The sequence below is a fragment of the Colobus angolensis genome, unplaced genomic scaffold (assembly GCF_000951035.1).
Source record: "Colobus angolensis palliatus isolate OR3802 unplaced genomic scaffold, Cang.pa_1.0 Scaffold54, whole genome shotgun sequence".
Lineage (NCBI taxonomy): Eukaryota > Metazoa > Chordata > Mammalia > Primates > Cercopithecidae > Colobus > Colobus angolensis.
In genome coordinates, this window is record NW_012118932.1 from 3,624,668 (window position 1) to 3,639,823 (window position 15,156).

General features: G+C 35.9%; 1 protein-coding gene across 1 annotated transcript in view; it reads left to right on the forward strand.

Annotated features, from left to right (window-relative positions):
• Positions 1-15,156, forward strand: part of ATP13A3 (ATPase type 13A3) — a 65,982-nt gene that overhangs the window by 35,715 nt on the left and 15,111 nt on the right. Inside the window, exons 19-28 of the mRNA XM_011961256.1 lie at positions 1,125-1,300; positions 1,789-1,911; positions 1,995-2,074; positions 2,711-2,753; positions 2,845-2,954; positions 3,250-3,346; positions 4,105-4,177; positions 6,078-6,255; positions 7,834-8,021; positions 13,226-13,314. Of these exons, the coding sequence (XP_011816646.1) occupies positions 1,125-1,300; positions 1,789-1,911; positions 1,995-2,074; positions 2,711-2,753; positions 2,845-2,954; positions 3,250-3,346; positions 4,105-4,177; positions 6,078-6,255; positions 7,834-8,021; positions 13,226-13,314 (1,157 nt within the window). The remainder of the gene's footprint in view (positions 1-1,124; positions 1,301-1,788; positions 1,912-1,994; positions 2,075-2,710; positions 2,754-2,844; positions 2,955-3,249; positions 3,347-4,104; positions 4,178-6,077; positions 6,256-7,833; positions 8,022-13,225; positions 13,315-15,156) is intronic.

Here is a 15,156-nt window from a genome sequence, read left to right on the forward strand (position 1 = left end):
TTTTTATATGTAAGATATTGTTTATTACCCTAGCTTGAATTCTAGTGAAGTAGCCTACTTTTTGTTTTTTGTTTTTTTTTCTAGTACATCTAAGGGATTCTCCTGATGTTACTATACGGTTAATAATATTAGATAACTCTTACTCCTTAGCTGTGTAAAATTGTGGTAGCTGGTTTTTGTTTTTTTCCTTAGCAGATAATCAGATTTAAGATACTTAATGGCACTTACGTGTTCAGTAAGACTAATATGGAGAAAGTCTGTATACATTTTTGTGTTTTAGACTCTTGAGATCTATCTAATAACATAATTTTACCGTATAACTCAAGATAACTAAGTCTGTTAACATCCCAGCAATTCTTAGTTCTTGAGTCTTCTCTGTCAAGGCACTTTTCACCCATTCCTTGTCCTCCTCTTTTATTTATTCATTTATTTTTAAATTTTTTTCCCCTTGCCAGAATATGACTTTGTACACCAAAAGTCATAGGAAGATATTCTTGGAAATAATGTGTGGAAATTGAGGAAAGAAATATCTCGCTCTTCTGTTTTGGTAGCAGTGGGATCCACAAACCTTTGCCTGCTTCTCCTTTAAGATCCTGTTCTTGCTACTCTTCTGTTCTTTCTTCTCATGACTGAGAAGTTGTCTCTCTTGTTTCTCATTTACATCTGTTCTTATTACCTTTGTTAACTTTTTGTTTTGTATAATCTTGGTTTTATAATTCATCCTTTCCTATGGTATAGTGCTGGTGTTCTTGCACAGACCACTAGTCACTACAAAGTTATTTCGGTAAATACTTATTGAGCCACCTGATCTGTGTGTAGCACTGTGCCAGGTATTATGTAGATACAAATAGTGCATGACTGGAAAAGACTGAGAATTGTATTTGGCTTTAAAAATTGTGGATGAGATGTTGTCTTTAGCATATACATGCTTGTATTATTTGAGGTTTCTTTTGATAAGTATGCTCCAATTTTGTGATTTTTAAACTCTAAGGGGAAGAACCATACATTATCGTTATTCCGCCAGCCCAGTCGTGGAGACTGTAGTAGATTCTCAGCAAGTACTTATTTGATACGTTCACGTTTCCATTTTAATTTTAATGCATTTAAAATACTTTGAAAATTAGGTGACAATATGTTGACTGCTGTCTCTGTGGCCAGAGACTGTGGAATGATTCTACCTCAGGATAAAGTGATTATTGCTGAAGCATTACCTCCAAAGGATGGGAAAGTTGCCAAAATAAATTGGCATTATGCAGACTCCCTCACACAGTGCAGTCATCCATCAGCAATTGCCTCAGAGGTAAGGTCAAAATTGATTGTCCCTTTTAAAGTTTGTTGGTTTAAATTTAGTCTGGAAAAAAAAAAAAGTGGTGCATTAAAACACAGTAAAGCAAAAACTAAATGAAAACAGAAGTCTGGGCTATTTTTTCAGAGATTATATTTCATTAGGACTGGGGCAGACCCAGGAATCTCAATGTTCAAATTTTGATATTTAGCTGAGGTGAGAAGCATAGTTTTAAAGTATAAGAATTCCAGAGGTTTATCATATTCTTCAAATAACTAGGGGTAAATGATGCAGGTGGTCCATCATACTCAGTTCATGCATCGTTTCAAATTGAAACTGGTATTTAATTGAGTTTCTTTTTACTTTGAATAAATGTCAGGCTTTCAGTATGTTGTGGAACATATCAAATGAAAGAATTCAGTTTTAGAACAAATATGTTTGAAATAGAACTGTTTTTACTTGGTTTGGTTGCCTAAATATTGTTCCCAATGTCTCATACACAGGCTATTCCAGTTAAATTGGTCCATGATAGCTTAGAGGATCTTCAAATGACTCGTTACCATTTTGCAATGAATGGAAAATCATTTTCAGTGATACTGGAGCATTTTCAAGACCTTGTTCCTAAGGTAAGTAATTTGGGTGTATGTATGTGTTCACATGACTACATCGTGAGCAATATTTTTAAGAAATGTATTTGATTTTTTTCCAGTTGATGTTACATGGCACCGTGTTTGCTCGTATGGCACCTGATCAGAAGACACAGTTGATAGAAGCATTGCAAAATGTTGAGTAAGTATTGGTGTCTCTTTTGTTTTTGGTTTTTGATGAATTATAGTTTCATTTCAGCATCAGAAAAATAATTTTTATATATGTTTCTTATACTAATATTTCATATTTATATAATTGTGATCTGTAAGGTAGACGAGAACTTTAAGTGCCTCTTTAAAAAAGTCTCATATGCTTTTTATTTAGCTAAAGTACAATAGCCACAGTTTTTTTCTCCAGGTGCTACCTATGACTTCATTCTTTCAGGTGCTGTATCTTGATAGAAGTGGCTAATCATTTTAGTAAACAGTTATGTTTCAGGTTATTAAGGGATAAATTTTTACTGATAACTTTAAAAGTAGCCATACTAAAGACTGTAGGCACAAGCGCTTTGCTCTGAAGATGAGGAAATTGAGACACCAAAATGATTTGCCAATAATGTGACAAATAGGACAATAACCTAGCTCATTTCACTTGCGGTCTGGTGCTATTTGCCAAGCAGCACGCCTGTGTTCATTATAATAAAAAGATTCAGTAGTTCCACTGGGGGAATCTTGGCGTGTTAGCTCTTTATAATACTGTAATAGAAAAATCTTAATAAGCTAAATGTTTTGTAGTTTAAGAAATTAATTAAAATCTTAACATTGTTTTGTCTCTTAGTTATTTTGTTGGGATGTGTGGTGATGGTGCAAATGATTGTGGCGTAAGTATAGTTTTTGTGATTTACTTTTGTAGTTCTTACTCTAGCCTAAATCATATTCACAAAACTTAACCAGTTGTCTTAAAATTATTAGGCTTTGAAGAGGGCACACGGAGGCATTTCCTTATCAGAGCTCGAAGCTTCAGTGGCATCTCCCTTTACCTCTAAAACTCCTAGTATTTCCTGTGTGCCAAACCTTATCAGGTAGTACAAATTAAAATTTTTCTCCTCCCTTTTTCTCTTGCTCTAACAATACAGAAGAGAAAATTACAAAAAGTAATGTGAATTTGTTTAATATTAGCAGATTAGCACATTTGAGCTATAACTTATTAGTAACAGATTGATTGCTACTTCTCATTTTGTTTAGTTCTTTTGGTGGATATAAGCACTTTGTTGTAGCCATTGAATGTTGATGTTCATGTGTCAAGATGAATTGTGGTTTGGAAAAGGAGTTTAAAATGCTTTTATTCATATGCCAGTATTTGATTTCTTTTCACAGAGAAGGCCGTGCTGCTTTAATAACTTCCTTCTGTGTGTTTAAATTTATGGCATTGTACAGCATTATCCAGTACTTCAGTGTTACTCTCCTGTATTCTGTGAGTATTAACATTGTGTGCAGAGATAACACTTAATGTGCACAGTAAATTAAGATGTTGAGTATGTATGTTTGATTTTGAGTGCATCCATTAGCAATTGTTAATGTGAGTAGTACCTATAAATTTACCTTCAGTTTACTGTAGTTTGAGTAGCAGATTGAAAAAGTTAAAATGAGAAAAGATGTTTCAACAGTGGTTTGTTGAATTTGGGGAATGGTTTGCATTTGGAGAAAAAGTATGAATAGCAATGGCCACAGGTACCCTGTCAGATTTTATAATCAAAGTGTTCTGACATCCTAAAGACTCATGGTGACACTATCCCATTTTATCATTTGTAGAAAGTATCAGAAGGGATGGTATTAGATGAGGATACTAATTTACAACGTTGAATATTTTGAGTAAATGTTAGTGTTTTCTTTTCGCCAAAAAACCATGTTGGCCAGGATGGTCTCGTCTCTTGACCTCGTGATGCGCCTGCCTCGGCCTCCCAAAGTGCTGGGATTGCAGGTGTGAGTCACCGTGCCTGGCCTACTGAACGAATTTTAAGGAGATGCCTTTTATACTAATATACTAAATCAAATATTTGTAAATATATATTATAGTTAATTTCAGAGACACATATATTTCAATTTTTAAGCAGGTCCAAGTGTCATTTTTAAGTTGTCATTTTTGGGAAAATCCAAACTATTAATAAAACCTGGGGACACTATAAAAATAATTCCAAAAACCTAATAATGTTTTTAAAATTACTTCTATAGATCTTAAGTAACCTAGGAGACTTCCAGTTTCTCTTCATTGATCTGGCAATCATTTTGGTAGTGGTATTTACAAGTGAGTATTTTGCTTTGCTATTGATTTTTAAAGTGTATGAAATTCTGATGTGTGACTTACTAAATTTTTGTAAATTTACATCAACAGTTGTAACATAGCTCACACCTCTCCAGATTCCTTGTAAATATATTATTTTATTACCAGTTGTTTATATCTTGCCCCAATTTTTTTTATTGTTCTGTCTCTATTGTTTTTTTCCCTGAAATATTTGAAAATAAGTTTTGAGTCAGTATGCTCTTTTGCCTCTGACAATTTTAGTGTATATTTTCTAAAAGCAAAACCATTGTTTTATGTAACTAAATACAGTTGTAAAGATCAGGAAATTTAACATTGATGTAATATTATCTGGTCCAAAACCCATATTCAGGTTTTGTCATTTGTCTCAACAATGTCCTTTATGCCTATTTTCCCATAGTCTCCTAGATTAGAACAAAAAATATCTTCAGACATTGCCAGATACTCCCTTGGGGTGCAAAAATCCTCTGGTTGAGAACCACTTCTCTTTAGTAGGTGATAAAACTAGTGAAAGTTTGATAGGGAGCAGGATTTTCACAGTCTCAAAGTATCTTTTCACAAGGTGCTGGTTACAAAGGGAAAAAGTAGAAATTTCTTTTTTTTTTTTTGAGACGGAGTCTCGCTCTGTTGCCCAGGCTGGAGTGCAGTGGCGCAATCTCGGCTCACTGCAAGCTGCGCCTCCCAGGTTTACGCCATTCTCCTGCCTCAGCCTCCCGAGTAGCTGGGACTACAGGCGCCCGCCATCTCGCCTGGCTAGTTTTTTGTATTTTTTTTAGTAGAGACGGGGTTTCACTGTGTAGGCCAGGGTGGTCTCGATCTCCTGACCTCGTGATCCACCCATCTCGGCCTCCCAACGTGCTGGGATTACAGGCTTGAGCCACCGCGCCTGGCTGTTTTTTTTTTTTTTTTTTTTTGTTTTTTTTTTTTTTTGAGACAGAGTCTGGCTCTGTCACCCAGGCTGGAGTGCAGTGGCACGATCTCTGCTCACTGCAACCTCTGCCTCCCGAGTCCAAGCAATTCTTCTGCCTCAGCCTCCTGAGTAGCTGGGATTACAGGTGCACACCACCATGCCCGGCTAATTTTTATATTTTTAGTAGAATCGGGGTTTCACCATGTTGGCCAGGCCGGTCTCTAACTCCTGACCTCAAGTGATCTGCCCGCCTCGGCCTCCCAAATTGCTGGGATTACAGGCGTGAGCCACTGTGCCCAGCTGAAAAATAGAAACTTTATAGTGGAAAACTTGTGTTGTATACCACCTTAATAAGTAATGAAAGCCTTTTTAAAAACTGTTTCTGCTGTGTTTATATTGCTTCAAACATTGTTAATATCGTAAGAGGAAGAAGTATGTATTATTTTAACTGTAGTTTTGCAATTAAAGATTCAGAAAATAATGGTCTCTTAAATATATGAGATCAACTTTATAGTTATTGTGTTTATATTTAGTTTTACTATTTTTTTAATTTAAAATGATTTATTTATTTATTTATTTATTTTTTGTAGAAATGGGGTTTCACTATGTTGCCCATGCTAGTCTCAAACTCTTGGGCTCAAGTGATCCTCCCACTATGGCCTCCCAAATTGCTGGGATTACAAGCATGAGCCACCATGCCTGGCCTAGTTTTACTTTTATTTGTTAATATTACTGCTGAATTTCAATAGAAATGTAAAAATTCTTCCTGAGGCATTTTTCAAAAAGCCTACACTGTTTACTTTTACACATTATGTAAATGTGTACAATATGTGACTTGGTTTTTGGAGATTTTTTATATTAAAGAATTGCTAGGCAAAAACAAATTTTTAAAGTTCATAAATGAATCTAGTTATGCCTTATGTAGTGACAGGTGAATGTAGATACAAACCTTTCCTCTTTTTCTTTTCGATATAGTGAGTTTAAATCCTGCCTGGAAGGAACTTGTAGCACAAAGACCACCTTCGGGTCTTATATCTGGGGCCCTTCTCTTCTCCGTTTTGTCTCAGATTATCATCTGCATTGGATTTCAATCTTTGGGGTTTTTCTGGGTCAAGCAGCAACCTTGGTATGAAGTGTGGCATCCAAAATCAGAGTAAGTTGGTCAATCTGTGTAAAAATCTATATAAAATATGTGCAACATGTGTGATACAAAAATGAGTTTAGAAGTTTATATAAAAGTTTGTGCCAGGTGCAATGGCTCACACCTGTAGTCCCAGTACTTTGGGGAGGCCGAGGCAGGTAGATCACTTGAGACCAGGAGTTCGATTAGTTGAGACCAGGAGTTCGAGACCAGCCTGGTTAACATGACGAAACCCCGTCTCTACTAAAAATACAAAAATTAGCCAGGCATGGTGGTGCCTGTCTGTAATCCCAGCAACTTGGGAGACTTGAAGCAGGAGAATCACTTGAACCTGAGAGGCAGAGGTTGCAGCGAGCCAAGAGATTGTTTTTTGAGACAAAGTTTGCATGCCGACTGCTTTAAACACTTGCATAATTTGGCCTGTATTTGCCTGTATATCACGGTCACTCCTGTCTTTGGGGAGATGTTCAGGCAAAAACCTAATAATCACTACCAAGATGGGGATCTTAGATCAGTTTCTTAATATTGAGCCTTACTTATCTGTAAAATAAGAAAGTTGGAATTAATCTCTGGGGCCTGTTCTAAACCCAGAGTGTTTTGTAGTTCTAATCTCTCTTCCCCCAGTTTAGGAAATGGCATTTTGAAACTTATGGGGAAAAATAAATTAGGTGCATTTGCTATTTGTAGAGTGTAGAGTGCTCTATAGATCACAAATTATAACATCATTTTAGTGAAACGTGTTAATTTTGTAGAATTAAATTTTCAGATGTAAACATTTATTTCTAGTTTGCTTAATTGAAGGGTATTATCTTTAAACATTTTAGAAGATTTTAAGAGATTTAACATTACATTTTTTATGTGTGCATAAAAACACTGCACATGAGAAAAAGAAAAGAGGTGGAATTTTCTTGAGAATCTTTTCATAGTTCACTTGCAGCATCATCTGTTAATGTTAATCACATTTTGTGAGTACTTACTTGTGTTTATAGTTAGTGCTTCGGTAATGATTGTTTGGGACTTCTCATAATTAGTTGTTTGCGTGCCTCATGGTCCTGCCTACCTGAAAGTAGAAATGAGGGAGAGTCATAGCTGGAGAATACTGAGGGCCATCAAGCACTGGGGGTTTGCTAGGCATTTGCACAAGTCATCCTACTAGTCCCCACGTCAACTTGTGATGTAGGTACCAACACTGAGCAGCGAGGAGGTGGGCTCGGAGAGAGTAAATACTGTTTCCTCAGTTTGCACTGAAAAGTGATAGAGCTTGGGTCAAGCCCATTGTCTGTCTGCTTTTACTCTGCTAAAATTCCTGCCAAAATTAAAAAACTGAGGGGGGCTTATTAAATATTTCTTACTTGATTCTAATTTTTTAAGTGATCAAGATGTCTGACTGAAGAGAAAACCCTTCATACTCTTTGTACTTTTGTACCTGTTTTATATATCTTATTTTGATACTGTTGGACCTTTTGCTATAAATATCATCATATTTCTGTTTGTTATGATAGTGATTCAGGGCTATTAAGGTAAGATTGATTTCTTTTGGGAAATGAGTATTATGTTTACTAATGCAAGCATTTTTTGCATGTGTTCTAGTGCTTGTAATACAACAGGAAGCCTGCTTTGGAATTCTTCACACTTAGACAATGAAACCGAACTTGATGAACATAATATACAAAATTATGAAAATACCACAGTGTTTTTTATTTCCAGTTTTCAGTACCTCATAGTGGCAATTGCCTTTTCAAAAGGAAAACCCTTCAGGCAACCTTGCTACAAAAATTGTAAGTTTGGCATTTATTGTGATTTCCACCCTGCCTTGCCCCTTTAAAACTAATAGAAGAGAATAATTATAACGGTCTTTTCCACAGTAAACCAGATCTTCACAGATAGAATGAACTTAGTGATTTAGATGTTTACTGTTTTGTTTTACTTTCATTGGTAATTGCCACCCTAAATTTAAAGTTAAAGTCACCAGTGTTAAACACTGTTGTTTTTCACATCCTACTGCCTCTGGTTGCAGCTTTTATTTCTGCAACCCATTGCGGAGGGAGTTAGGGTTGGAAGCAGAGACAAGAGGTTCCTCAGTTGGAACAGTAGGTATTACACTTTCCTCCGGGGCGGGCTGCACAGCATCGGCCGTCGTCTTCATTTCCGACACCGGTATGGCCTGTGTTCACCTCTGGGATTCTTCGTTTCTAGTACTTTGCTACTGAAGAAAGGGTCATTCAGCACAGGCTGAATGGGGGCCTGTGCCCTTGTGGACTTGTCTATGGCAGTAAAATATACCATTTTGATTGATCAAAATTAGAGTTTATGGAAAAAATCAGTTACTACATATAAATTGCCAATTTAAAAAAAATGGAGAATACACTAATATATGGAACAACTTTTAGACTTCTGCAGTATCTTGGAGCGAATAGCAATTATTCTTTTGCTGTAGCTATGACGAGCTGTGACGAGTGTAGCTAACACTGTGAGGCAGTGTTCTAGTTGGCAAGATGCCAGGTCACAGGTGACGGTGTGTGGCGCGTCGTAGGAGCCACAGCTGTTAGTGCCTCTGTCTCATACTAGCATTTGTAAGGTGTTTTCTCATACGGTATCGTATTTGTCACTTCTACCCTGTTGGTTTGTAGGGCAAGTTTTATTACTTTATATTTTGGACAGGTAAGATTAAAATCTGATCTTACTGGTAATTTTTCCTTTATTTGCCCCCTTTTTGGAACTGATGTTTCTTATTTTAAAAATTACTATATTATTACTTATTCATTAGTTATATATTGCTATATAACTATACTAATGACTGTTACTAAGAACTGTAAAAAATAACTATTTAAAAAATAACTGTTATTATTTATTAGTTATATATTGCTGTATAACCATACTAATAACTATGTTACTAAGAACCGTATTAGAACCATGCTTTGGGATGAAAAACCTTCCATAGAAGGTTTGCCATGGTATTTCTAAAAGGATTTTTTACTACAGATAACTTATTATAAGGTGAACTTAATCATTAACATTGGTATACATTTTATTTTTAGTTCAACATTTTTAAATTTCAAGGAAATATTGAACACATTTAAGAGTAGCTACAAACATCTGTGAAAAAACATTGCTTTTTGTTTTTTTATTTGAAGAAAACTGGTATTCAGACTGGTTTGCAAGCAAAACAGCTCTATAAAGAAAGTTAATTTTAGAGATCTACCCTATCCACACTGTTACAATTAAAAAAGAGAAAGGGAAATTATTAGTTACCTGTTTCTAAGAATGCATCTTCTATATGTTTGGAAAACTTTTTAAAAAAGGGTTAAGAAATTTTATATTCTCGTTTAATTTCCAATTTACTAGAATAAATAATAAACACTAGTGTTGGGCACTGGATGATTTAAAAATGTATTATTATATTTAGCAGAAATATAAGCATACAACTCGATTGCCTTTCCTGTTGTCACCCTGTGTACTTCTCTCAGTGGGTAAACAGAAGCACTTTCTGTTATAAAACATGCCTTCTCAAAAGCACGAAAGGAGCAGCACAGTTGATGCAGGCCTTCTGCCAGTTTTCACCTCTTGTCTGTCACGGGAGTCCATGCAGCGTCCTTTGCTAGGACCTGCCAGTTGTTGCTCTCTATAAATGGTGTATAATGTGTTAAATGTATTTTGAAATTACATTTTTAAGAATTAATCTCATCCTTAGGCGTTTAAGGAACTCTCTTTTGAGTTTTCTCCTTGCTTGTACTGGTTCACTTTCAATCTAAATTAAACTTACTTCAGGCTGTGTGGTTCTCTGTTTTCAACTTGAGCTTCACTGTTGACGTTTTCTCATTCAGCTGCTTTCATTTCAAGGGTCGTGATATGCACTTAATTCTTAACACTCTCCTTTAGTCATGATTTCTTGGATTTGGCTTCAATTTTTAATGCAGTTTCTTGTTGGATCAGCCCTACAGTTTATTGCTTGTGCTACCTAATCCCTTTGTCTGTCTATGAAGGCATTACTACTGAATTGCCAGTATCTTTCCTACTCAGGACTTGTGTATCTTTTTCCTATTCATCTAGCATGCCTAAATTGGTTGAAGCAGTTCAGATACCTAGAGGCCCTACAGAATAAGGTGACCTTTAAAAGACATAACTGGATAAGGGAGAGGGATAGGAATAAAAAGGCTTAAGATTTGTGGCTGTAGGTTAGTTAGTCCTAGTTATTGTTTGGGGAAGGAACAAAGAGATATATATTAGGGATGAATATTGTGTGTGTGTCTACCTTATTTCAGAGTCACTAAGGAGAATATGAAGGAAATCCTTTCTGGTACCTTATTTTGATACCGTAGTCCATTGGTGGGATCTGGTATCATGAACAGCACTTCATATGTTGCCACAGCTGAAAAATACTTCATAATAACTTCAATTTAATGTTGCTATATACTTTGAATACTTAAAAATCTACTATTTCCTACAGAATCTTTATATCCCCATTTTATAGATAAAATAATTTGACTGTAAATGACTTGTTCAGATTCACATAGCTTTGTGGAAGAATCAATCTAAAACAATCTAAACCTTAAGGAACACCCTTGTCCCTGGCCTGCAATCACCAGTGACACACAATTTGTTTTGATAACTGTCTTCTGGTGAAGAATGTTTATTTTACACTTTAGTATAATTACTAAGCCATTGCTTATAATGCTAGGAGAATCTAGGAGCTGAGAGCATAGTCTACGAGAAATTCACACCTCTCTAAAGTGAATACCTAATTCTTCTATTCTTGGTTGAAATCCTTATTGATTTTACAATTTGGTATGATTATATGTCTACCAGCCATCCTTCTCCCCTGTCACTTAGTGTCTTTTTCGAACAGTGCCTTTTTTTTCTCCAGGCTAAACAAAGATAGATTCAGTTTCCTATTTTCTCTTTCACATGGAAATCTTGGCAGATTTTTAGAGGTGGGATCCAAGAGGTGGCTGTGGGAGAGACATGAACGTTTGAGAAACAAACATTGTTTAGGTAGATGTAAAGACACTTCTGTGCTTGAGTAAGTTATTTTTTTTTTTGTTTTTTTGCCAGCAACACACATGTCAAGAACCAGGCGCAAATCTGTTTTTGCTGTGGTTTGAAAACTGCAGTCGGATTTGAAAAACATGCAATATGAGTGTTACTTCATTGAAATTCTTTTTTAGTCTCTTTGTTTCTATCTGCCATTTATATTCTGACCATTGCTTTTTGTACTTTTTCTGATTTTGTCTTTTTTCTTTTCTGTTTTTATATACTTCCAACCACCACTTTCTAAACACTTTTTCCTTATCTGACCGTAACTACTTAAGTGACCATAGAACTTACATGATACTTTAGTTGCTGCATTTGTGAAACAGGATGTCACATTTCCTATTTACAGTGTAGTAGAATTGCTTTTTACCCAATATAAGTCCCACCTTTTTTTTTCTTTCTTTTTTTTTTTTTTGAGACGGAGCCTCGCCCCATCGCCCAGGCTAGAGTGCAGGGGCAGGATCTCGGCTCACTGCAAGCTCCGCCTCCCGTGTTCACGCCATTCTCCTGCCTCAGCCTCCCGAGTAGCTGGGACTACAGGCGCCCACCACCTCGCCTGGCTAGTTTTTTATATTTTTGGTAGAGACAGGGTTTCACCGTGTTAGCCAGGATGGTCTCGATCTCCTGACCTCGTGATCCGCCCGCCTCGGCCTCCCAGAGTGCTGGGATTACAGGCGTGAGCCGCCGCGCCCGGCCCCATGTTTTTCTTAATCCTTTTGGTCAGTGGCGCGTAGTAAAAAAAGTGTCTCCACTTTTGGTATAAGTGTTCGTGTTAAGTTTCAGCTTAAGCTACTAAAACTATGTATATATACCCCTACACACTGGTATATATAAACATAAAAATGATTAATATATAGTATAGTTTCTGTAGAATGATAAATATTTACCTGTAGTTTTGAATTGATATTAACGAAGTTTATATTTACAAATAACTTCCACGTTTAAACGTAGCACTGAGACCCTTCATTTCCAGTCAGTAGAAGGAGAGTGACTTCTTTACCCAGTCTGGAGGCTTCGTGGTAAAGTTTTTGTATGTGGTCTTAGGAAAGTTTGAGTTTGAAGTGGAGTTCAAATAGGAACTTGTAAATAAATGTCCAGATCAAAGGAAAACGGGAAAAAGTTTGGGCTATCAATATAATTAGGACATTTTGGAGCCGCTTCTATGGCTTATTATTATACAAGTATATGCTTATATACATGCATGTGTATGTGTGTATGTACACACTTAAGAAAATGGCCATGAGCAAGCAGTTTGGTTTTTGAGTTAGAAAAGTGAGATAAAGTACTACTGGGTGGATTTGCTGTTCCCAGCTCCCATAGCAAGCCATAAGGTCAGCCCACTTTAAAAAATAGTAGATCAACTCGGTCTCTTGGCTTTTGGCTTTTTCTGTGAAACATTTTCACAGTGTAAATCAGTGAAAAAATGGGATTCACTTACTAGAAATATATTCACATTTAGGTTAGAATGCCTCTGTTTAGAATTAGGACATACCTAATACTGAAAATAAGTGTTATTCAGCATTTTTACAATCGGTAGTAATTGTCATTGAATACGTGTTTTAAATGATAATCTCATTTTGCCACACATAGTTTAGTCTCTTATTTGTACATTATATTGACTTTACTATCTTACAAAGTAGCTATCCATTTGGGCAACATGCAAATGTCCATGACGGTCTGAGTCTTGTTTTTTTAAGTGCTGATTATTTTCTGAAGTACTTTTACGGTTAAAGCTAATGGAGTTTCAAACACATCGTGTATATGAATCTTTTGGGTGCCCTGAACAATGTCTCGTACTCTAGGAAATAACAGAGCACATACTTTATTTCATCAACTGAAGTGAAAGTATTGAAAACCAGTTAGAAATGATAGTATGCCAGTTGTTATTGGATGCCTTTTTATATGAAGGAATTTCCTAATTTACTTGTTTTACTTGTACTTTCTTTTCCAGATTTTTTTGTTTTTTCTGTGATTTTTTTATATGTTTTTATATTATTCATCATGTTGTATCCAGTTGCCTCTGTTGACCAGGTTCTTCAGGTAAGACTTAAGCACATCATTTGTTTGGGGAAAAAGACTAACCTGTATACATTTCTTTTTTTCCAGGATCTCTTCTTTTTATATATTCTATTCTAAGATGCTGTTGTATTAACTCAGAGATACTCTACAAAGAATAAAGCAGCTTTTATTAGCTATGCCTGTTTAATCTCTGCTTCTGGTTCCATTTTCATTTGTCTGCAAACAAATTAAATAGCCCTTGGTCTTCACAAACAAAAAAGCGTTGATCCTGGTACCTGTTCCTCCTCTCTTCTCTACCAGTCTGCTTTTTGAGTAGTCTGCACATGCTCCCTTTTGTTTTTTGGCCATTTAGTTCTTCATTCTTTTCATTAAAAACTTTCTGAGTAATGAAATACTTGTTTTTCATACGAAAGAATATGCGCACATATTTAAGTTGTTAACTGTAATTAAAAAATGATAAAGAAATAACACCCTGAGTGTATCATCCAGCCTAAAAAAATGAACATTACCTGAGCACAAGTCAGTGACAAAAGAAAACAAAAAAAGGTATCATTGCCAATCAATAAGGCACTCTCATGTACCTGTTTCGATGATTTTTCCTGTCATTCCCTGTTTTCATTATATACTTACCATGTATGTTTGCAGTCATAAAAGATAGTTTTGTGTGCTCTTGAAGTTTATGAAAATGTTAACTTGTTCCCTTTTTTCTGTGACTTGCATTCTCCCATCAACATTGTTTGTTGATACATGTATTTTATTTTCACTGCGTTATAGTATACAATTGTAGGAATATATTAAATTCATTGCTTCATCCTCTGTTGGTAAATATTTACTGAATATATTGCTGCTATGAACATATTTTTACATGTCTTTCAGTGTATGGGGTAAGTAATAGTGTACCAGAGTGGAGTAGGAGTGGTGTATCCCAGGTACAAGCAGTGAGACAGCGGTGCGATGCTGTAGAGAATTTGCAAAAAGTAATTAAGCCCAGTAGAAGTCCATCTGCTTTTTAAATATCGCTGTGTGCTGGTAATTCCAAACACTTCCAGTGGTAGTATAGTCCTTCCACTAGTACCCCTGGCAAACCACTAGGGACAGAAGTTTCCTCTGGTGAATCTGGTATCATGATGAGCATGTACTGCTCTTCAGCTACCATGTGCCAAGTTGTTTTCCAAAGTGATTGTATCAGTCGTCCATCAGGGTTTGACATCCTGTTGTTTCACATCATTGCCAACACTTCATCTTGTCTAGTGGGTGTAAAATGTTACATCATGATGGTTTTACTTTGCCAATTAACTTTACTAATGGAGTTGAGCATTTTTTCATATGTTTAATGGCCGTTTTAATTTTCTCTGTGAACTGCCTATTCATGCCTTTGGCCAATATTTTCTACTAGGATGTTGCCTTTTTTTAAAACTTAGTTTTCAGAGTTCTTAATGTATTTTATTTGACTGTATAGTGATAAATATCTCCTCCCAGTTTGTGGCCTGTCTTTTTACTTTGTTTACAATACCTGTTTTTAAAAAACAAATTTATAATCTGACAAGGCAAATTTATTAATTTCTTTATTTGTTCCTTGTGTCTCAGTTTGGCAGACTTTTCCATCTCAGAGTTATAAAGATACTCTCACATTTGGTCTTTAATCCATCTGGAATTAATTTTATGTATAGCTTTTGAATAGGGATCATATTTCTTTTTCTTTTTTCTCTTATGCATACCCATTTGTTTCAGCAATTGCTTATTGAAGTTTGTCTTTTCCCGCTGATATTCAGTGATACCATTGTCCTATATCAGTTTCCTTCCTTCCTTCCTTTCGTCCGTCCATCCGTCCGTCCGTCCGTCCATCCTTCCCTCCCTCCCTCC